Here is a 25,184-nt window from a genome sequence, read left to right as displayed (position 1 = left end):
AGAGAGAGAGAGAGAGAGTGTGTAACTATAAGCTGCTGGCTCAGGTTTCAGGGTGAATTACTGCACTGTGTGTGTGTGTGTGTGTGTGTGTGTGTGTGTGTGTGTGTGTGTGTGTGTGTGTGTGTGTGTGTGTGCGTGCGCGTGTGACCTGTTTGGGGCCCCCAGGGTGAGGGTGTGTGAGGATGTTTTTGAAATGCTCGGTCAGTGTTCACAGCTTCTGTGGCCGACGTTACAAGTGTGTGTGTGTGTTTGTATTTATTAAATTATATCATTTAAAATTGTATTAGTCTTAATTCTACTGTATGTATTTATCCAGTGTGTGTGTGCGTGTGCGTGCGTGCGTGCATGCGGGCTCTGTTTCAGGTACACTGTTTTAGCTGAAACATTTCACATCTTCTTATTCTGTCAATTCAATTTATTCATTTTTATATTATATATTAAACAAATCAATTAACCACGTAAGCCCTACTTTATCACTGTTTGTTGAAAAAACTCGTGACACGTTATTATTAATCAAATTGATCAGTTTGATTACAGTACATTTTATACACTGGATTACAGAAGAAGTACTCACATGGTTTGCTTACTGTCTGTAGGTAAAAGTATGTATAGGACTACTAAGTATTGGAAATTGGGAATACTCAAGTAAGGTACAAATACCTCAGAAAAATAGCAGATCTACAAGCTTGTTTCTTTTGAACAATCTTGAAAATGTGGCACAAATATATTCTTTAAGTCAAATCTTTGCTTCTGTGGGGACGGGGGACGGGACGGGACAATTTGGAGTCCTTGAAATGAAATAGTTTGAGAACCACTGACATAGAAAACATGTTTTTCAACTGTCGTGATTTTAGAAGACATTTGTAGAATCTGGTGTCTAGTCTTTCATGGGTTATAAAAGTAAAATGTACTTATTTTCACACCTGTTGCTCCCAGTGTCGTTACTAGGTTAGTAGAGCTACAGATTCTACTCATCGTAAGAGAAGCCTAAAACTTTATATACCACGTTGTTTGCACGCCGAGGTCAACAATTAGACGATCTACAAACTCACAGCAAGTCAAATCGTGACGCGTTGCGATCTTTGTAGATCCGCTTTGTATGTTCTGCACACAGCAGCCTGTCATAATGAATTTTCAACCATATCTTCATGTTATCGGTCGTCACTATTAATGCTCATTACCATAACATTGTTGTTGTCTCCACCAGGCCGAAGGCATGTGGGGAGAGTATGTTTTGCACTCCGTCCGTCCGTGTGTCCGTGTGTCCGTGTGTCCGTGTGTCCGTGTGTCCGTGAACAGCTAATCTCGGCCACCGTTAACCCGGTCGATGCCATATTTTGCACACACACTCCCTGGATGCCAACCATGAACCTCTGCCCCAAACTTTCCAGAACGGCCTGTTATAGCGCCACCAGGAGGCCGCTTTGTGCAAAACAAGTTTTTGCACAGTACACCTACAGATTTTGTCCAAACATCACGCAAATTGGTACACAGTCTCTCTAGAGCCATTCAACGAAACGGGTCTTTCAGATTTATCAGACTCCATCCTGATTGGTTAAGATTGGCTTCCAAAGTTCACAGGAGTGCTCAGTTTCAAACAAAATGCTGCAAATCATGAACACATCGCGTGATTTCCGTGAAATTGTGCACCCACATTCCCACTAGGCCGAGGACGAAATGCCACATGAACAATTTCAACTCAGCCTCAAGGTGGCGCTATAACTGGCCGAAAAGTGTTTTTACCTCTAACTGCACGGATCTGTGGATAACCTGGTGGAGACCTGTGCCCGGAAGGGCACTTTTTCTAGTTTATACTGCCTCACCCACGTGTCTCAGAGGAGAGAGGGCTGTGGACAGTTCAGAAACACGCCTACCAGTGACATCATCGATAGGGAATAGCTTGCTATAATAGAAACTGTATAGGCTTAATTTCTCTTCCTGGTGGAAAATAATAGAAGCCATTTGTGCATTAATAATACGATTAAATAAAAATGCAACAATTTAAATCTTTGAAACACATTGACTGCCGGTATTAAATGAATTATTTCGCCACTACATAATCTATATTTTGAAGGCCAAGAACTCCCAGGCCATGAACAGGAAGTAGGCCTAAACAACGGCTGAACGAAAGAATAAGGTTGCGAATACAATGAGACAATACAATACATGAGAAGTTCGGTCACACGAGAGAGACTCGGAGTAGAACCTCTGCTCCTTCGCCTGCAAACGAGCCAGCTTAGGTGGTTCGGGCATCTGGTTAGGATGCCTCTCGGGCGTCTCCCTAGGGAGGTCCTCGACGCACGTCCCACTGGGAGGAGACCCCGGGGCAGACCAAAGCGCAGTTGGAGGAAACACATCGACTCACTGGACTTGGAACGTCTCGGAATGCCCCAGGAGGAATTCTCTAATGTTGCTCTGGAGAGGGAAGTCTGTAGCACTCTGGTGGAGCTGGTGACCCCGCGGCCCGACTACGGATAAGCGGTTGAAGATGGATGGATGGATGGAACAGGCAACTGCAAAATAAACCTGTTTACATTAGGGCGGATGGAGGTGGACTTTTTACCACTTCCTGATTATTGATTATAGAATAGCAACTGAGAGCTATTCATTCGTTGCAATAAGGGTCTTTCTCGGCCCCACCCCTCTCCCACTGTTTATATTGTGTTTAGTTTCCAAGATGGCCACAGCACCAGGAGGAGGTAGGGCAGAGCTGAGCGGGCAGGGTCGACATATGCCCTTACTGAGCTGCATTCAAGACACTTGCCTTGTGTCTGAACACAGCTTTGATGGATGTGTTCTGCCCCCCATCAAACTAAACGTTTGGTCAAACCATATGGGCTTCCATTGGAAATGCATTGGAGCAGCCATTAAACTCAGACACAAGACAGACACAAGACAAGTGTCTTGAATGTGTGAACGCAGCCCAGAAAGGGCATATGTAAACCCCACCCGCTCACCTCCACCCAACTCCCTACTGGCTGCGGCCATCTTGGAAACTAAACACAATACAAACAATTGGAGAGGGGTGGGGCCGAGAAATGCCCTTATTGGTGAAGAGCGCGATCTAACTTAATCAATAAAACCCCTTAAAATGACGTAGAGCCACCGGTACGTCAATGGCAGGGAATAATGTATACCTATACCTACCGATGATGTCACTGGTAGGCGGGGCCAGTGATTGTCCCAGAGTTACAGACCTGTAGGGTCCATTTAAACCTCTAAACTAGGAACCCATGAGGTCTCCTGGACCTCCCTAAAGTGTGTAAAGTATAGGCTACTTAAAATTACTCCCACTTCACAGCCAGCCATCCATCCATTTCATTCATTCAGATCCTAGTGTGTGTGTGTGTGTGTGTGTGTGTGTGTGTGTGTGTGTGTGTGTGTGTGTGTGTGTGTGTGTGTGCATACTTACCTATATGAGTGTCCTGATCCATTCCCATGTGGTCTCTCTCTCTCTCTCTCACACACACACACACACACACACACACACACACACACACACACACACACACACACACACACACACACACACACACACACACACACACAGAGAGAGAGGAGGAGGCGACACAGTTAGCGACACACAGAGCCATTTTCAGCCACAGGGCTCATGGGCTGGTGGTTGGAATGGCAACATTACACCGCGCTATTCTGACCGGGTAGAGCCCCCCCAGAAAACACAGCAGGAGAGAGAGAGAGAGAGAGAGAGAGGCAGAGAGAGAGAGAGAGAGAGGGAGAGGGAGAGAGGGAGGAATGGATAAGGAGGACACATAAGAGAAACAGTAAGACTAATACTAATAGGCTAAGTGTATGTATCTGTAAGCAACGCACGACAGACAGACAGACAGACAGACAGAGAGGAGGTTGAGAGACAGGCACCTGCAGTCAGAGAGAGAGAGAGAGAGAGAGAGAGAGAGAGAGAGAGAGACGCTTTACCGCGTTGCCAGGAGGACCTTACCTCTTACCTACCTACCGCTAAAATACTGACGGTGAACACAGGTATATAACACACACACACACACACACACACACACTAGACAGCTGCTTGTTATTTGTGTTGTGTGATTTTAACTCGATCAGTGCAGCCGGCAGGCAGGCTCTACGCAGCTGCACGGCTACACTGTATCGGGCATGTTGTTTGAATGATGTTGTGTGTTGTCGTTGACGTTAATAACGTCATTTTATATTCGTCATCGATTCGTCAGTATAGGCTAGTAGGCTACAAACACACACACCGCCTGGCCGGTGCACAGCTGCCTCTATTAGTAAGTTGTAAATAATATGACGTCACGTCATGATCGGATATTATGCTTTTGTCTTCTGCTGCTGCATATATAATGTTGAAAGTGTGTGTGTGTGTGTGTGTGTGTGTGTGTGTGTGTGTGTGTGTGTGTGTGTGTGTGTGTGTGAGACCAATGTGTTAATGACCGTGGCTGCGGCACGTGGCACGTGCACTATGATGTTGATGATGATGATGATGAGGTGCTGCTCTGAGGGAAGATGAGGATGTGTTGTTGGACTGGTGTGGAATCAGGGATGTACCCATCAGACAATTTGGCCGATATCGGTATCCGATATAAATATAAATTAATTGCTTTTATGGCCGATAACCGATAAAATTATGATCTCCTTCTGTATTAAAACAATATTATTATTTTGGCCATTCTGAAAAAAAAGGCTGCATTTGAAAAAAAGAAAAAAAGCAATGCCTCTTAATTTATTCCAAAACTAGGGATGCAGCGTTATTGAGATGTTGGCTCATATCCCAACACAAACAGCTTGAATGTAGTATTGTTTTAAATGTTCCAATTATACTGTTGGCTCTTTCGAAAGCTTCCCCAGAAAACACTGACATCATTTTTTTAATTTATTTTCCAACATAATTATAGTAAAATTAAATATCTACTAAATCTGCTTATTATACCGTTTAGTTGATTTAAGGCCAATATCGGCCGATACAGATGTGTTTGCCAATTAATCTCCCATCACTAGGATGGATCTCTCTCTCTCTCTCTCTCTCTCTCTCTCTCTCTCTCTCTCATGCTGAGAACCAGTGAAAACATCTATGATTGGCTCATAATGTGCCTTTATTACAGTCTCACCCAGGCCTGGTGATTGTAAACATACAGATCAATAAGCAGAGCTCAATATCAATGGTCACTGATCAGCTTACTTGAATGATTCATTGGTGGTCTGAATACTTTATTAACATGATTTGTTAACAGTACAGCAGGTAGTGTTGTGATTTTGGCCATCTATTTGGGCAGGAACCCTTTTTGGTGTTTTAAAGCATTGTGTTATACTTTAGCTATTGAAAAATAGCAGATCTACAAGCTCATAGCGCGTGCTATGAGCTTGTAGATCTGCTACTTGTAGGTCTGCTATTTTTGAAAAATCGTGAAAATGGGCCTCAAATCTTTGAATATATATTATTACAGAGTGAACATTTTAAGTAAAATCTTTGCTTCTGGGGAGGTCCCTGGAACTACATATTTTCAGATGAGGGGGTGGAGGCATATTACATATAATTTTTGGGGTCCTTCACATGAAATATTGAGCACCTGACCACTTATGACATTTTTCAGAAAATTGTTAGGATTTTGAAGACTTTTTTAATTTCGACGTCAGGCCTAAATGTAACCCATCTAAACCTTGGGGTGGTGGGTGAGGATCCGTCCAATCGCAGGCGTGGAGAACATATGCCAACACAGCGATGTATTACACATAATCTTCTGAAGTTTATTACACACACAGATAAATATATACAGTAAGAACAGTGGATCTACGACGTCCCTGGTAGATTATGGAAACAAAGATGAGCAGGAACAAGCATGCATCTCACACTGTATCATATTGCACATACAGTACAGTCAGTCCCTCTGATACAGTAGTGGACAATCACCATGCCGTGGGTATCAATATGCTAATGCAGATACATGTTTTGTCACTGAGGTTATAATATCATAACAGGCAGTAGAGTCAGAAGTTATAGGACAACACAGAAATCCCTGGGGGCTTGTTTGTTCCTATCGTGTATCACACATACAATACAAACCATGTAGGTCAAGGCATTGAAGTTCCATCCCTTTGTAGTAGTAGTAGTAGAAGGCTGGCTGACGTCAAAGAGAGAGAAATAGGTGAACTTAAAAAGAATCCAAGGCACACTCTGTTCAGTGAAGTTAAAATACCTAATTGGTCTGGCGAAGATTTACAAAGGCAGGTGACCAACATGTTTTGGCCCAGCAGCCTTCGTCAGGGACCAATGAATGCAAGACATGTTTGAATGAAACTCAGCTATTATGTCTCGGTTGTTGGGTATTGAATTAACTTTCTTTGTGTTAGCCTGGCTGTTAGCCTTAATGTCTTACTGTACCACATGGTGCTGTTTACATTTCTAACTAATAAAGTATTCAATCAATCAGTGGTTTTCAACCAGTGATCTGGTGGGACCACCAGTGGTGATCCAGGTGGTCCCCAGCTATAGTGATGGAGAGTTGGTAACCAAATGGACCCTTATAGATCTTTAACTCTTGAGAGTTGTAAAGTGAAATACATTTCACACTCTCAAAATAGTTACATTATTGTTAAACATCTGCGTTAATAAATTTACAAGAAGTCAACGCAATTAGAGAATGTAATAATAATAATAATAAAACCTTATTTGTATAGCACCTTTCATGACATGAAATGCAGCTCAAAGTGCTTTACAGAGCAATGGAGAAAAAAGAAAAGAAAAGCAAGGCATAAAACATTAAAAAAACAAGCAGTAATGCAATACAGTGAGGACATGAATAACAAAAAATAAAAGATCAATTAAAAGCAAGGGTGTAGAAGTGGGTCTACTCTTGAGCTGTGCTTTAAAAATGTCTACAGAGGCTGCCTGTCGAAGGTACAGTGGGAGTTTGTTCCACGCCGTAGAAGAATTGTTATTATTGTTATTGTTATGATCATCACATGTCTCTACTAATGGTATGGAACTGTGGACAATATATTATCCAATGACAACAAAATAGAAAATAATCAAAGTCTTGTGTCTGAGAGGCAAAATGTCATCAAATGGTGGTCCGTGGCTCAAACGCGAATAAATAATGGGCCTTGGAATGACAAGGGTCGAAAACCCCTGCAATCAACAATCAATATTCATGTTTATTGTTGTAATTGTGACCTTGAGTCTGCAATAAAGGCACTCGTTCAATCAAAAGGTTCCAAGTAGGAATGCACTCCAAATTGGATCTTTATCAGAATCGATACAACTCTTGAATCATTTAGCACTTATTGATATACAATTAGTTTACAGCGACATCAGCAGTATTTCCAGGGCAAAACACTATCGTATTGTTTCTATCTCAGGTACTAGTATTTATACACAGTTTTATTTTTTACTAGTAATAGTTTTTTTTATCTCTTTATTTTTGTTTACTATTATGGAGCCGGAATGGGGAATCCATAAGAACAGGAATTGATAAGCAGAATTGGAATTGATAAAATTCCTCATCTGTGTGAAACCTCATTATGTCCAAAACTGTTACTTTTCAGGATTCAAACATTCAAAAGTAGCAGAGCTTCAAGCAGCTTGTACAGTAGCTCTGCTACTTTTGATGCTTTTGTGTGACTGTAGAACCACGCACGCACACACACACACACACACACACACACACACACACACACACACACACAAACGCACAAAGTTAGACTGTGGAGATCAGCGGCGATATGTCCCTGTCTGAACTTTGAGGCCCGTGACAGAACAGAATGTACGTGACCTACTGTATAGGATATTTTAATACTGCTTATTAAACCACAACACTGCTGCTCCACCATGTTGACTGTGGAATCCTTCCAGTCCAGGGCCATTACTTCACACCCTTAATAGCAGCTATAATGACAGACAGCTTGTGGTACAAAAGCAATTAGTAGGTAATGTGTACAGACGGTGCTCTCGATACCTTAGAACTGTGGCTTATGAGGACAGCCGGGGGGCACGCAATATATACGAATCCACTCAGGGGCCCCCATGGGACCTAGCAGCCCAGCTCTGGTCCATAGCTTCCCCTTAAGGCCCTCGCATGAAATGCAGCACAGCCTCTCGACTTAACAAAAAGAACAAGTTCGCTACTTACCAATACAAAGACTTACAAAGACTATGGAATGCACTTTGTGGACAGAAAGGAACATAATTTTACAGAAGGAAAAATCCGGTGAATGGGGTTTTTCTCTTGACAACATTTGTAGAGGGCGCAGTGGAGTAACTGAAGCATAATATCAAAATCTTTCCTTTCTGGCCAAAAAGTGCATTTTATGGTGGTGAGGGGGGGGGGGGGCGGGGCGGGGCGGGGGGGGGGGGGGGGGGGGGGGGCGGGGGGGGGGGGGGGGGGGGCGAGTAGACTTTCTTCACCACAAAACCTTCTTTGTATTGGTGAGTAGCGAAATTGTTTATTTTTTTTATTTTTCGCAGAAGTCTTAAGCCTTCTCCTAACCAGAGTTAGGCGCAACCACAGCTGAGGTGTCACATTAACCCATTTTAGGCGGGAACCCCTTTTGGTGTTAGCATTATGCTATGCTTTAGCTATTGAAAAATAGCAGATCTACAAGCTCATAGCGTGCCACTCGTTGTAGGTCTGCTATTTTTGAAAAATCGAAGAACGACTGACATAGAAACATCGCTTTTTCAGAAAACTGTTAGGATTTAGAAGACATTTTTTTAATCTGATCTCAGGTCAAAATGGGTTGCGCAGCTTGACACCTTAGCATTGATTGCCTACACCTGGCCTACAGGGCAAGGCTCTGTGGATTCGTAAGCCAGGAACTCCTTAGCTGAGAGAGAGACAGATGAAGCAGGGAAAACCACTACATCGTATATGAGTCGCTGATTAAACGGTTTCATATATTTCATAGATTGCCTCATAGGCTTGTTTTACAGCACTATCAGTGTGAATTAACACTTATTTGTTTGTTGTTTGCTTACTCATCATCTTTTCTATGTCTATTTTCATATTATGTAATCGCTAAACCCACAATATTTTATAAACCTGACCTTTGGCTATGTACTCGCACGGTTAGCTCTTCCTCCCCTCTCCTCCTCCACACCTAATAATGGATATAATCTCATTAATCTGCAAACTCACAACAACACTTTATATAAAGCTCAAAGCTTAGCCGTAGCTTTCTTTCTGCGCTGTCAGGAAGACGTTTGAAATGAGTGAGAAATAGTAGCGACTAGCGAGGTTTGCTGGTGGACCATAGTGTTGACAGCACATGTAGAGTTAGTTTTAGTCATAGTCTTTTGAATAACGTTTCATTTAGTTTTTGTCATCTGAAATGCATTTAGTTTTAGTCAACTAAATATCAAAGGATTTTAGCCGACTAAATCTATAGTGGGTCACTCTTTGTAGACGTGGTCATCTTAGTTTTGTTTTGTTTCTAATATTAAGATTTTAGTGGTTCCCCAGATGACAGTAAAGTGACAAATTAAGGACTTGTAAGACTTTTTATACCAAAGATAAAAATATAAATAAATGAAATGAACAAAGAGCATTAGCCTACTACTGCAACTTTAACTGTTGCAATAATGTAAGGTAATGCTACTGTAGGTTGTCTTTGAGGCTCTCTGCACAATTCTCTCTGCACTCGACGATATGTGATTATTCAGCTCATTTATTGACTTGAGTTCAATACACACACTTGTAAGTCGATCTATAGATGAATGTGTCTGCTGAATGTATACACCTGTCTGGGTAAATGCTGAATGCGTAAATTGTAAATGATAAATGTCAAATTGTAATTGTAACTGAGCATGTGTGGTTTAGTGGCTCAATACGATGTCACCATGCACCTCTTGTGTATTCATTCTGTCAGTCAGATGGATGTGTTGTCTGATGTGATCACCATAAAGGGTGACAGATAGGGAAGCCATGGAACTATCTGAGTTTGGGCAGGCAGGCAGGCAGGCAGGCAGGCAGGCAGGCTGGCAGGCAGGCAGGCAGGAAGGCAGGCAATGACATGCATGCATGCAATGCTAGCCCCTTTCGGGACCCTAGGTTACCTTTTCTGAATTTTGGACAGCGGTACCTTAGGGTCCCTCATCGGTTATTCCACTCTCCATAGGACGCAGATTTTCCTACTCTCTGTTCACAGAGTCCTGCTTGGTCGCTTGAGTGTTGGTGAGATGTTTCAAAGATGCATATAATTATAACAGCTTTAGGAGACCGCAGAAACGTGTGCGAAAAGGCGCTAAGCGGAGTTGCCGGTAAGAGTTTGCGCAGGAAAAGATTCAAAATTCTTAATGGCAACTCCAATTAGCGCAGTCAGGCATGCAGGCAATGGCATGCATGCAGGCGGGCGGGCAGACATGCAGGCTGCGTGGGCAGGCAGGCGGGCAGGCAGACATGCAGGCTGCGTGGGCAGGCAGGCAGGCAGACATGCAGGCTGCGTGGGCAGGCAGGCGGGCAGACATGCAGGCTGCGTGGGCAGGCAGGCGGGCGGGCAGACATGCAGGCTGCGTGGGCAGGCAGGCGGGCGGGCAGACATGCAGGCTGCGTGGGCAGGCAGGCGGGCGGGCAGACATGCAGGCTGCGTGGGCAGGCAGGCGGGCGGGCAGACATGCAGGCTGCGTGGGCAGGCAGGCGGGCGGGCAGACATGCAGGCTGCGTGGGCAGGCAGGCGGGCGGGCAGACATGCAGGCTGCGTGGGCAGGCAGGCGGGCGGGCAGACATGCAGGCTGCGTGGGCAGGCAGGCGGGCGGGCAGACATGCAGGCTGCGTGGGCTGGCAGGCGGGCGGGCAGACATGCAGGCTGCGTGGGCAGGCAGGCGGGCAGACGTCGACATGCAGGCTGCGTGGGCAGGCAGGCGGGCAGACGTCGACATGCAGGCTGCGTGGGCAGGCAGGCGGGCAGACGTCGACATGCAGGCTGCGTGGGCAGGCAGGCAGGCAGGCGGGCACTGTGGAAGATGCTGTGGATTGTAGATTGAATTGTTAACACCTCACTAGAGATTTAAAAAAAAGTATTGATTTGATATGAAAATGAAACAGTTTGCAGAAAAAAGCACAGGGAAGTATACAGTTCAATACAAGATGATTTATGACCCAAGAAAGCCTATAGGGCTTGTTTCCATTATGGTCCTTTCCTTCATCAATCAAACTGGAGATCTTTAGTTGTCTTGAACTGAAAAAGATTGAGATTAACTGATTATAATACTAGACACTGGGCCAGGCACCTTAGACAAACAGTGGTTTAATAAATGTAGTGTGATTATGTTAAGTAGGGCTCCCAATTGCAGGCAGCTCCTCAGGCTAAAAACCTTAGTTTTATTTATACTCCATAGAGCAACCGTGTCTCTGGCTAAAAATGCCTGATCTTCAAACTGTATCAACTGGCTTGAAGATCACTTGCCTATTGCAACCTAGTTTTGGCCATGCCTGTATATGGGCATGCCATTATAAGCCTACTGTAGTGAGTGACAGAACAAAAAAAAGGTTAGAATAGAGGCTGGATACTAAATAATTAATACATTTTGCACTCTAATAGCAGATTTTGTATGAAATAACTTGTGACAGGCCTGGAAACAAACCGATGATGACTCTGTCCAACTATCTTCTTAGGTTGTCTTGAAGAGGCAGACAGGCAGACAGACAGACAGACAGACCTTTCAAACGTCTTACTGAAATCATTGTCGGCTGACGTGTGCCTTGGCTACGATACGGGCAGGACTTTCCTGAAGCCAGTGGGACTCTCACGGGTGTTACTTCCGATCGTGTGGAGTGAATAACTGCCGTGTTTAGGCTATCGTTTCATTTACACCGAAAATGTGCCAATTTGGGATGCAGTTTGCACAGCAACAACGGCCTTATTAACCGCCCTGAAGACAAACCGTATGCACAATCACTGGCCCCAAAAATGTTAGCTATGTGAATAGTAGAAGGTTAACGCATGCACGTCAGTTCTGACGTCAGTTCTGACACATTATCTGATGTACAGGCAGTCAGGCACTGACACCATGCACGCTGCACGCATGCACACACTCACACATGGACACATGCACTCACACATGCACACACATGCACACACGTCACACACACACACACACACACACACACACACACACACACACACACACACACACACACACACACACAGTCAGGTGAAAGGTTGCCCTGTTGCAGGTTAAAGGGTCAGTTCTATTCCCAATACTAGGATGTAACTCTACTCTCCAACACCTCTCTAGTCTGCTCTGATCTCCTTGTTAGTAGACTACTGGTCCAGTCTGATCTCCTTGTGTACAATTTACAGTAGGCATTTAGCAGACGCTCTTAATCCAGAGTGATTTACAGTATAAGCAAGAACAACACGTGGTAATACATCAAATGCATAAACAACAGTCATCAATGATCATACGTAAGCTACGGACCTAACATGGCAGGCAATGACATGCATGCATGCATGCAGGCAGACATGGCAGACATTCAGGCAGGCAGGCAGGCAGGCAGGCAGGCAGGCACTGTGGAAGATGCTGTGGATTGTAGACTGAATTAGGAAAGAAATGGGAGGGAAGGAAATTACTGCCAAATGATGTTGTCAGAAAATAACTGACCTGTAAATACCTCGTGCACTTGATGTTTTCAGACTCCACCTTATAGCCTGTATAGCACCTGCCATAGCACTTGACCTAGCCTCAACGACCTTACAGGCTTATGCAAAGGCTAAACCTGTCATTTAGACAGCATGTTATGTAGACATAGTATCATGTTGTCAGGTCATTATTGTTCTGGCATCCTATAGCGTTTATTTATTTCAATGTACGGATATTCTACTGTTAGACTGATGATAGGGTCTTGGTTTACTTGTGATCCTAGATGACTATTTTTTTATGTATGTGATGTATTACCTTGTGTTGTTCTTGTGTTTTGATGTATTACCTTGTGTTGTTCTTGTGTTTTGATGTATTACCTTGTGTTGTTCTTGTGTTTTGATGTATTACCTTGTGTTGTTCTTGTGTTTTGATGTATTACCTTGTGTTGTTCTTGTGTTTTGATGTATTACCTTGTGTTGTTCTTGTGTTTTGATGTATTACCTTGTGTTGTTCTTGTGTTTTGATGTATTACCTTGTGTTGTTCTTGTGTTTTGATGCATTACCTTGTGTTGTTCTTGTGTTTTGATGTATTACCTTGTGTTGTTCTTGTGTTTTGATGTATTACCTTGTGTTGTTCTTGTGTTTTGATGTATTACCTTGTGTTGTTCTTGTGTTTTGATGTATTACCTTGTGTTGTTCTTGTGTTTTGATGTATTACCTTGTGTTGTTCTTGCTTACTGCAAGTCGCTCGATTAAGAGCATCTGCTAAAAAGGTATAAATGCCTAAATTGTTTAAATCATTTTTTTTAAGTGATATATTATTCAATTCCAAATGGCATCATATAGTATTGGACAGACGGACAGACAGACAGACAGACAGACTGACTGACTGACTGACTACACACTTCCCAAGGTGTCAGCACACTCTGTCTGTCTGTCTGTCTGTCTGTCTGTCTGTCTGTCTGTCTGTCTGTCTGTCTGTCTGTCTGTCTGTCTGTCTGTCGTAAGCTGACACTATAGTCATGTGTACGGGGAGTCTGGGCTGTGCTGTAGGTTAAGGTGAGAGCCCTTAAAGGCCTGAAGCTTCTGATGTCACCACCAGCGTATATTTATAACCATGCCGTCTGTGTCTGTATAGCTGTTGTATATAACCTATAGTGTTGTTTTATAACCATGCTGTCTGTGTCTGTATAGCTGTGGTGTGTCACCTATAATGTTGTTTTATAACCATGCCGTCTGTGTCTGTATAGCTGTGGTGTGTCACCTATAGTGCTGTTTTATAACCATGCCGTCTGTGTCTGTATAGCTGTGGTGTGTCACCTATAGTGCTGTTTTATAACCATGCCGTCTGTGTCTGTATAGCTGTGGTGTGTCACCTATAATGTTGTTTTCGTTGACTAATTCCAAGACGAAAACTGTTCGTCGACTACCTTTTTCCACTGACGAAAACTACATGGAAACTAAATGAAAACTAAGATATGATGACTAAGACTAAATAAATATACTGACAATTTCGTCAAACAGATAAAATTTTGACTAAAATGTTAGGAAGGGACTAGTGGACAAGAGAATCTAGAGATCCAGTATAAGTCATTTTCCACTTGGTTGCATGCTGAAAACAGCCGATCTACAAGCTCACAACGTGGGCTGGTGTCACAGTGGGTGCCCATGGCTCCTCCCACAGGGCTGGTGTCACAGTGGGTGCCCATGGCTCCTCCCACAGCACCCTAGAGCCTTGCCCCCTTTTTTAAACTAGCTCCTCACCACGAGTCGCCCTACACACTTCCACTTGGTTTGAGCATAGATATATAAATAATCACACCTGTGTGAAGTGAGGGGCGCTAATATATTAAAGTCTAACTCATGTTGCTATGATTAGGTGGTGTGTTTGTTTTGTCACCGTTTGTTTTACATCACCATTACAGCAATGGTGACAAAACAAACATTACATTCTCTTTATTGTTAATGGCATTTAATGTTTGTGTTATAGGCGACAAGATGACGTGAATTTTCACCTTCATTGGCAATGGCGTTATTAAAACAAACATTGAACTAGCTAGCGCCTCTCCATAACAGAGAGGGCACTGGATGGGAGGGGAGTCCCGCTGCCGTCTCTATTATTTCTATATTTATGCTCAAACTGAGTGTGTGATTTCAAAAAGGGCCTCTGTGTGTCACAGTGGGTGCCTGGAGCTGTGTTGTTTTTGACAGCACATTTTGATTTTAGTTTTAGTCATAGTCTTTTGAATACTTTTCATTTCGTTTTAGTCTCATTTTAGTCACCTGGAATGTTTTAGTGTTTTAGTTGACTAAATATCATAAGATTTTAGTCGACTAAATCTACAGTTGATTTAGTCGACTAAGATGTATTTTGGCGGGCCTTGATGCCGTCGTAATGACTGATTTTACACTTGCTGAAAATAGCCGTTCTACAAGCTCACAGCGCGTCGCTCTGCGACGCGTTGTGAGCTTGTAGATCTGCTATTTTCAGCATGCAACCAAGTGTAAAATTACTTGTCTTTTACTTATACTGGATCTCGTGTCCACTATAGTCCCTTCCTAACATTTTAGTCTAGTTTTTATTTGTTGACGAAATTGTCAATATATTTAGTCTTAGTTTTTGTCATCATATAGCTTAGTTTTCAATTAGTTTCCAGTTAGTTTTCGTCAGTGAAAAAACATTTTTCGTCTTAGTTTTAGTCGACTAAATCAACACTGCCCTAGAGCAGTGGTTCCCAAACGTTTTCATGTCAAGGACCCCCAAATTGACACTAATTAGCCCCGTGGACCCCCCATTAGAAAAGCTATGCCAGGGACCCCCATTAGAGAAGCTATGCCAGGGACCCCCATTAGAAAAGCTATGCCAGGGACCCCCATTAGAAAAGCTATGCCAGGGACCCCCATTAGAAAAGCTATGCCAGGGACCCCCATTAGAGAAGCTATGCCAGGGACCCCCCATTAGAAAAGCTATGCCAGGGACCCCCATTAGAAAAGCTATGCCAGGGACCCCCATTAGAAAAGCTATGCCAGGGACCCCCATTAGAAAAGCTATGCCAGGGACCCCCATTAGAAAAGCTATGCCAGGGACCCCCATTAGAGAAGCTATGCCAGGGACCCCCCATTAGAAAAGCTATGCCAGGGACCCCCATTAGAAAAGCTATGCCAGGGACCCCCATTAGAAAAGCTATGCCAGGGACCCCCATTAGAAAAGCTATGCCAGGGACCCCCATTAGAAAAGCTATGCCAGGGACCCCCATTAGAAAAGCTATGCCAGGGACCCCCATTAGAGAAGATGTTTACGGCTCTGGCAGTGATTCTCAACCCGTTTAATTTCAAGGACCCCCAGTTTGACATGCATATTAGTCTACAGACCCCCATTTAATGACATGTCTATCTCTGGGACCCCAATTTATATTGTATAATGAAATCACTGTTAGTTTAACTCTGAGTGTGTACAAATGGACGGGTCCATTTGAATCATCAGCAACAGAACGCATCAGCACCATCGGACCCGAGCCATCCCAACCGCTGGCTGTTTGAGATGGAAATCGTTTTCTCAGTCTCTCAAAGCCACTGGAAACAGACTGCAAAAAAAGCTTCTTCCGCCGAACAATCAGATACATGAACGAACTGATCAGAACCGAAGCGAAACCGGGCAGAGGAAAACACTAGCCCCCCCACCACCCCTCGGCCTCCTCTTGCACTATCATAATCATTTTTGCACCTTTCTAAACACAATTTGCTGTATATATGAAACATAGCCTCAATTGCTCCTTCTAAACTAAATCTTAAACCATCTGTGAATGTGGAGAAGAGGACCATACGATGCTACCCAACCCGTGCAGCTTAAAAGATCTCGCAGAGTTCAACAATAATGCAAAAGACTGTGTAAAGAAATGGGAAACTGTCATCTAACCACATTCTTCAAAGACATGAAAAGAAGAAACTAAATAGTGTTGTACAGTATATGGAACATAACCTATTGTGAAGCTGTTCACAAAAAGTTTACTTAACTTTGCTACTACAGGGGAAACATGCACATGTACATACAGTATGTTACTATTCTTTTTACACCTTGATTGCTCTTTCTTGCACTCTTTTGTTCTTGTTTGCTGTGTTTGCTGTGGTTTTGTTGTTGTGAATGTTATGCTATCTATGCTGCTGCATTGTCTGTAAGGAAGCCAAAACAAAAATCACTTTTACTCTCATGTACCTGTACAACCATGAACCATTTGGTTCCATTTTTACACTCTATCATTTAGCTGGGGACCCCCTGGAACTCTCTGAAGGACCCCTGGGGGTCCCCGGACCCCACTTTGGGAACCACTGCCCCTAGAGCTGTGGTGCATCGGAGCATCTCTTACTGGCGGGACTTGAGTCTGTTTGGATGTGAGCCCAGCGCTGTCGTATAGTGATGTCATAGTGATGTCATGCAGGATGCTAGCCTATAGCGCTGTCGTATATTGATGTCATGCAGGATGCGAGCCCAACGCTGTCGTATAGTGATGTCATCGTATAGTGATGTCATGCAGGATGCGAGCCCAGCGCTGTCGTATAGTGATGTCATCGTATAGTGATGTCATGCAGGATGCGAGCCCAGCGCTGTCGTATAGTGATGTCATCGTATAGTGATGTCATGCAGGATGTGAGCCCAGCTGCTGTCGTATAGTGATGTCATGCTGTCATATAGTGATGTCATGCAGGAATGCGAGCCCAGCTGCTGTCGTATAGTGATGTCATCGTATAGTGATGTCATGCAGGATTATGCCAGTCATGTTTCTGGGCTGTTCTTGTCAGGGCGAATGGCTGGCTGCCTTTCAATCACCCAGAATAGATGATGATCTACGGCGTCTACGAGCTCACAGCTTCAGCTTGGACATTCAAAAGAATAAGTCAAATAGCATTCATAATGTAGTCCTACAATGGTGGTGAAGTATCGTAATAGAATGTGATAAAAGCGTGTGTGTGTGTGTGTGTGTGTGTGTGTGTGTGTGTGTGTGTGTGTGTGTGTGTGTGTGTGTGTGTGTGTGTGTGTGTGTGTGTGTGTGTGTGTGTGTGTGTGTGTGTGTGTGTGTGTGTGTGCGCGTGCGCGGCTGTGCGCTGGCCCCTCAGCAGCTGTGTGTCGCCCAGCAGTCTGCCCCGCTGTAACCTGATAGGACCATGTGACCCATGTGACCGACCAACCAGCCCCGCCCATGAACACACACACACACACACACACACACACACACCACTGTCCTTGCGACGACGGCAATTTTATGAATGCCATCTTTTCATTTGAATTTTTTGCCATTTTTAGCCCTGACGCCGAGGCCAGAAATAGCAGATCTACAGACTGTACAAGCCTGCAACGTGTTGCACAGCAACTGTCTGTGACGTGCGGCTGGTGAGCTTGAAGATCTGCTATTTCCACTATACTTTTGTGCAACACTCTTGTGTGATGAAGTAGGTCAGACGCATTCATTTATGAAAAAAACAAACACATAAAAAGTGTAATTATCCCATTTTTGGCGGGAACCCCTTTTGGTGTTTTAAGCATTATGTTGTACTTTAGCTGTTGAAAAATAGCAGATCTACAAGCTCATAGCGTGGCACAGAAAATGTGGTCAAATTTTGAATATATTATTTCAGAGCGAACGCTTTTAACTCAAATCTTTGCTTCTGAGGGGGGGGGGGGGGTCCTTGACATGAAAATGTTTGAGAACGACTGATATAGAAACAGGGTTTTTCAGAATACTGTCAGGATTTAGAAGGCATCTGTAGAATCTTTTCTCAGGTCTAAATGTGTTATGGACACAATGGTGTCCATATGATTGGGTTCCTTGTGTTTCCCATTCGCTTTGTGTACGTTTCAGGTTTTGTTTTCCATTATTCACACTGACAATAAGCTATTAGCTAAATGCTTAACTGGAGCTCTGCAGAGCGCTTATCTCCGCCAGGCTGGGATGGCCTGTGTATTTCGTGATGGGTTGAGAATAGCTGTGTTCTGCAACACAAATGACAGACAGACAGACAGACAGTCTTACTGAACCATTTATTTATAAACCATGCGTAATGATGATGTCACTGGTTTATGAAGAGTCCACAGCCCTCCTCTGAGACAATGAGAAAATGGTACCACATGGTTCATCATGAGCATTAAATGCCTGAAGAAGGTCAGACCCAAAGCTTGCAATAGATCATACACAAATACCCGGTTTTGCATAGATTTGAGGGTGCGGAGTCTCCCTTGCAGTATATTTTCATATCTAAACCTTTGTAGCCTCGGAAACCCAAACGTTTTTATTTCCAGGGAGAAAAAAAAGTCTGGTCACTTCAATTCGGCATAGAGTAGCGCAAACGTCGATCACTCTCTGCTGATTTCTGATCGTCTGCGCCTTTGTTAAATTGACGCACACAAGTACACACACACACACACACACACACACAACACTCTATCTCTCTCTGTCGCTCTAATTAATTGCTCTAATTAATTAGTCTCATGTCGTGCAGCTGCGTCTAGATTCTGCATATGCCATAGAAAGCATAGGTGGACCCCAGGCTAAACCTTCGTGACTCCAGCACCTCACCCAGGTCTATTGGCAGATGAGCGGTGGCTTTTTGCACATTTTTGCTCAATCATGAGCATTAGTTGGAAAATGGGTGACGACGTCCTTCAAGTCGCTCAACACCAGCTGTTTTTTTTTTTTTTTTTTTTTTTTTAATGAAATGGGTCACTGATGGGCCTGTCAGCCCCGTCACCTTCCCCCCGGACCCCCCAGACCCCCCTCAGGGACCCCTAGGGGTCTTCCGAGCTCATGTTAAACCCCCCGGACCCCCCTCAGGGACCTCTGGGGGTCTTCAGAGCTCATGTTAACACGGTGCTTTGATGCAGTAATGTGAGCTGACAGGCTGACAGGCCCACAGAGCATCCGGCTCCATGTGGCTGAACACAGTACAGACGTATAGCGCTGAGCTCACACCCCAATTACCGCCTGCAGGCTTTAGGGCTTTATTTGACCTGACAACAGATTCCACAAAATGTCTTCTAAATCATGACCGAAACAAACGTATGTTTCTATGTCAGTCAGTCACTTTCATGTCAAGGACCCCCAAAGATATATGTAATTGGCTGCCGACCCCCATCTGAAAATATCTTGTTCCAGCCAGGGACCGCCCCCGCAGAAGCAAAGATTTGAGTTAAAAATGTTCGCTCTGAAAGAATATATTCAAAGATTTGCACAACATTTTCATGATTTTTCAAAAATAGCAGATCTACAAGCTCTTTGTAGTATAACAAAATGCTTCAAACACCAAAAGGGGTTCCCGCCCAGAATGGGTTAATCCAGCTTTACTGGGGGAGCAAATACTACCTTTATGCCATTATCAGACCAATGATTCGAGACAAAATTCGTTAGCGTTCGTCCCAGCTCCGATATGTCCCGTTGTCCCGATGACAGGAGAATTCCCCGCAAAAAAACCTGAAAAAAGTGTTTTAATTAAAGCTAACTGATGTTCTTCTATCTTCACAGGCCTGCCTGATTAACACAGCTCATCATGGACACAGGTATGTACATGTATGTATGTATGTACTGTAGTAGAGTGTATTCATATTTATATACAGTATATCCTCACTACACTGTTGGGTGGATTTCTATCAAATATATCAAAAACTAGCTGATCCATACAGTAGGCTCCAAAATGCGTCGCATTATGGTGCATTCACTGCATTGTGATGCGTCATTAATTTATGAAACAATATGAAATGCAAGGTTCCTGCCTGACAACAACAATATGTGACCTGTGTGTGTGTGTGTGTGTGTGTGTGTGTGTGTGTGTGTGTGTGTGTGTGTGTGTGTGTGTGTGTGTGTGTGTGTGCGTGCGTGCGTGCGTGCGTGCGTGCGTGCGTGCGTGCGTGCATTAAAGGAAATGGATTTGCATGCAGTGAATCTAGGCTTAAGCTTCATAATTCCATATTAAAAAGGATGGCTTTGTTCTGTGTGTTCATTGTATAGAGTGTCCCAGTCCCGCCCCCTTTCATGACGACGCCAGGCCCAGTCCCGCCCCCTTTCATGACGACGCCAGGGCCCAGGAAATGAATCCCAATGCATTTTTCCCATAGACATTTAAAAAAGTATTTATTTAAAGACCTTTTTTTATTTATTTTTAAGATATTTTTTTGCGGCTTACGCCTTTATTGATTTTTTAAGGGATAGAAAGTAGGCTGACAGGAAACGGGAGAGAGATGGGGGGATGACATGCGGTAAAGGCCGTGTCGGGTCCGGGAGTCGAACCCGCGGCACACCGCGACTGGATCACCAGTCCGGTGCCCAGACCGTTACGCTACGGCCTGGGCCATTTAAAGACCTTTTAAGCGTCGTACGAAGCCAACTCGAGTCGTGACAAATCATGACAACAAACACAATATTTTGGAATATATATATATATATATATTTCTATATAAGAAAAACAACAAAAAAAGTGTTTTTTTTTTAACTTTGTTTGGCCCAAAACATTGTGTTTATTGTCATGATTTGTCACGACAAGAGTTGGCTTTGTCCACGGCGTAAACGTCTTTAAATAAATACTTTCTGAAAAGTCTATGAGGGAAATGAACAGGGGATTTATTTTCCGGGTCTCTCGAGGCGGTGGGACTGCGACGCTCTAGAGTCTATTGTATTATATGCTTCACTTTGCATATAGGAAACACACAGAGAAGTAGATACGTACTGTAGTGTATGTTCAGTGCCAAATATCTCCGAGAGGCTAAATGTCATCAAACGGTGGTTCCGTGGCTCAGATGGGTCCGAGAGGCTAAATGTCATCAAACGGTGGTTCCGTGGCTCAGATGGGTCCGAGAGGCTAAATGTCATCAAACGGTGGTTCCGTGGCTCAGATGGGTCCGAGAGGCTAAATGTCATCAAACAGTGGTTCCGTGGCTCAGATGGGTCCGAGAGGCTAAATGTCCTCAAACTGTGGTTCCGTGGCTCAGATGGGTCCGAGAGGCTAAATGTCATTAGACGGTGGTTCCGTGGCTCAGATGGGTCCGAGAGGCTAAATGTCCTCAAACTGTGGTTCCGTGGCTCAGATGGGTCCGAGAGGCTAAATGTCCTCAAACGGTGGTTCTAATGGACCTTTATATGAAAAGGGTTGAAAAGCACTGGTCTAAGAGGTGAACAGTTGCATCTGTCTCTGATTGGTTGGCAGAGATGTGGCGTTGCTACGGCGGCGTGTCGGACGGCCACAGGAACGGAGACTCCTCCCTCTCTCCCTCGGCGGCCAATAGGAACGGAGACCACGCCCTCTCTCCCTGTCCGTCCAGCTCTCTGGCGGCCAAGGGCTTCCGCAGCGTCCGGCCCGTCCTGCACAGGAAGACGCCTCCCGAGTCGGTACGAACGCAACATCTATCCTTACCATTATTTGGATCATTATTGACATCATGGTTTTTTTGGCACGACTTCTTGCTGTGCTACTGTACATTCCTGTTAACATATGGGTACGTTTATATCAAAATAAAATTGGTCTTCCGTCGTTATATTCACCTAAATGCTGTGCATCTCAGAAATACCTAAATTAAACCAACGGGGCACTACTTTCACTGCTACTTAACCCATTCAGGCCTGACGTCGAAATAAAAGAAATAAAGGTTTTCTAAATCATGACAATTTTCGGAAAGATTTGAGGCACATTTTAATGATTTTTCAAAAATAGCAGACCTACAAGTTCACATATTCAGATACTGTATACTTAATTGTACACCCATTCTACAAGCTGACGATGCGTTGCAATTGCAAGCTTGTACGTCTGCTCATTTGGTATCAATCTCACAAATCAAATTGAACATCGTGGTGAATCAGGAATCGTTTCGATGACTCCACACCAAAACCAGAAACCTCTTCTCAGTTCACGTGTTATCTGAAGTTTTCTGCTTTTCTCCCTATAGCTTAATGTACGCTCCGACGCTCTGCGATGTTGCTCGGCGAAAACAGGCGATCTACAAGCTCACAGCGCCTCAAAATGCAACGTGTCGTGAGCTTATAGATTGCTTATTGCAGGCGACGCTGTCGTACGATGACGTATATGAATCAGGCCTCGATCTCCCTCCATCTCTCTCTCTATCTCTCTCTCTCTCTCTCTCTTTCTCTCTAACAGATGAACGGGAGCCAGTCGTCCGTCTCTCCGTTCTCCTCCCCCCCTCCCCCGCTGCTCCTGCCCTCCCCCCCGTCTCCCTCCCGCTCCTTCCGGGGTCTCCCCTCCTCCGCCTCCTTCCCCCCCTCCATGCCTCCCTCTTCCTCTCCTCACCCGTCTTTCCATCATCCCTCCATGCCTCCCTCTTCCTCTCCTCAGTCGCCCTTCCATCATCCCTCCATCCCTGCTGCTTCCTCCTCATCCTCCTCTTCTCCAGGCCTGGGAATCAGACACAGTTTGAGTACGGGTGAGTAGACGCACGTGCACACGCACGCACGCACACACACACACACACACACACACGCACGCACGCATGCACGCACGCACAGCACAAATATGAGTTATTTGTAAATGCCTAAAATGTATTTATTTCACTAATAGTGTCTACATATTAAATTCAAAATCATCCTTAGCCCTTCAATTCAATTAATTCTATGACATAATGGTAGATCAACGCTTTGTTAATTTTGATGGCCTTCCTGGCGTCACATTTCGGCCTTAATGTGTGTCAAAACCATCAATAAAAAGAATAAAAACGAATGAAAATCCAGGTTACTATTAAACTCCTGGAGAGGAAAATGGTAGGAGCAAGAAAGTAAAAAGTGTGCAGCAACCTGCAGTGATCTCTCTAATCCCTCTTCCAACTCAGCCTGATTAACTGAGCTAATCTGGTCTGAGGCACTGCTGTACGCACGTATGTCTGTGTGCGTGCGTGCGTGCGTGCGTGCGTGCGTGCGTGCGTGCGTGCGTGCGTGCGTGCGTGCGTGCGTGCGTGCGTATTAAAGATAACATTCGCATGCTTTCAGTCATTTGGATTCCATATAGTCAGCATGTCTTTCTCTTGGCCGTCTTGATTTATAAGTGTGGCGGTGTGTCACACACTGATAATAGCACATCCACTAGCCTGCGACAGGATGTGAGCTTATTTGCAGTGCATTGTTACAGTGCATTGTTACAGTGCATTGTTACAGTGCATTGTTACAGTACATGCCTCACAGCCAAGTATACATCGGTCATAAGCATGTGGCTGGTAAAGTCAAGCCAGATTTCGCACACAGTAAGACATTGAGGTTGGCCTTGTTTGCAATGTCGTCGAGATTACATCACAGTACAGTGCAGACACTTGGAGGTCGGTCTGCAATCAAAGATTTAAATTGACTCCACATTATGGGAGAACTGATCTTTAGTTATCCAGCGCTTGCTCCATGCCCTACCCGCCCCTCTAGACCAGAAAGCACGCCGGCTGGGCCTTCTCTATGCCCTACCCGCCCCTCTAGACCAGAAAGCACGCCGGCTGGGCCTTCTCTATGCCCTACCCGCCCCTCTAGACCAGAAAGCACGCCGGCTGGGCCTTCTCCATGCCCTACCCGCCCCTCTAGACCAGAAAGCACGCCGGCTGGGCCTTCTCCATGCCCTACCCGCCCCTCTAGACCAGAAAGCACACCGGCTGGGCCTTCTCTATGCCCTACCCGCCCCTCTAGACCAGAAAGCACACCGGCTGGGCCTTCTCCATGCCCTACCCGCCCCTCTAGACCAGAAAGCACGCTGGCTGGGCCTTCTCCATGCCCTACCCGCCCCTCTAGACCAGAAAGCACGCTGGCTGGGCCACACTAGCTTTTTAGTGTTCATGTTGTTGTTGTTCCTGCAGGTCATGTGAGCAGAGGTCAGAGCAGCCCCGCCCCCGCGGACCACACATCGAACAGAACTGTGAGTTCAACAACACCACCAGAACTAATGTTATTATTATAGTCTCAGTCTTTTGAATAATTATGTTTTTGTTCTAGTCTAGTTTTTGTTGACAAAATAATATCATAAGAATGTAGTCGACTGGAATGTATTGTTGGCCGGCCGTGATGGCATCGTAATATCTGTTTTTATTTTATTTTTTTAGAACCACTGCTCTATACAGTAGCCAGCCTGCACAGTTTAACCCTGTAACCGCCATGTTCTTTGGTCCACACATTAAGTTCAAATAGGAGTTCACTCCAGTTTTACATTGTTTGTTTGTTGTTGTTGCAGAGAGGCAGAGACTGGTACCGCAACATGTACAACCAGATCCACGTAGTACACAAACCAGGTGAGCATAATACTACAGTCATTACAGTACAAACCAGGTGAGCATATACTACAGTCATTACAGTACAAACCAGGTGAGCATAATACTACAGTCATTACAGTACAAACCAGGTGAGCATATACTACAGTCATTACAGTGCAAACCAGGTGAGCATATACTACAGTCATTACAGTACAAACCAGGTGAGCATATACTACAGTCATTACAGTACAAACCAGGTGAGCATATACTACAGTCATTACAGTCTGTGTGAAGAAGATGGACAGACTGCTGAGACAGAGTTCTTGGTCTAAGTACTTTTTGTTCTTTGTTCTTTTTTTAGAGAAGCTTTGGTCAGCATTTTCCCATTTTGTGTGTGTGTGTGTGTGTGTG

The 25,184-nt window shown here is 44.5% G+C and overlaps 1 protein-coding gene across 1 annotated transcript in view; it reads left to right on the top strand.

Annotated features, from left to right (window-relative positions):
• The first annotated feature begins 3,761 nt into the window (after positions 1-3,761).
• Positions 3,762-25,184, top strand: part of LOC310873805 (uncharacterized protein) — a 62,574-nt gene continuing 41,151 nt past the window's right edge. Inside the window, exons 1-6 of the mRNA XM_083786356.1 lie at positions 3,762-3,999; positions 20,080-20,114; positions 21,755-21,936; positions 22,700-22,982; positions 24,384-24,442; positions 24,755-24,812. Of these exons, the coding sequence (XP_083642482.1) occupies positions 20,105-20,114; positions 21,755-21,936; positions 22,700-22,982; positions 24,384-24,442; positions 24,755-24,812 (592 nt within the window). The 5' untranslated portion in view covers positions 3,762-3,999; positions 20,080-20,104. The remainder of the gene's footprint in view (positions 4,000-20,079; positions 20,115-21,754; positions 21,937-22,699; positions 22,983-24,383; positions 24,443-24,754; positions 24,813-25,184) is intronic.

Source organism: Protomyctophum parallelum (assembly GCF_964188405.1).
Source record: "Protomyctophum parallelum genome assembly, chromosome: 16".
In the NCBI taxonomy this organism is placed as follows: Eukaryota; Metazoa; Chordata; class Actinopteri; order Myctophiformes; family Myctophidae; genus Protomyctophum; species Protomyctophum parallelum.
This window is presented reverse-complemented; position numbering and strand designations above follow the sequence as displayed.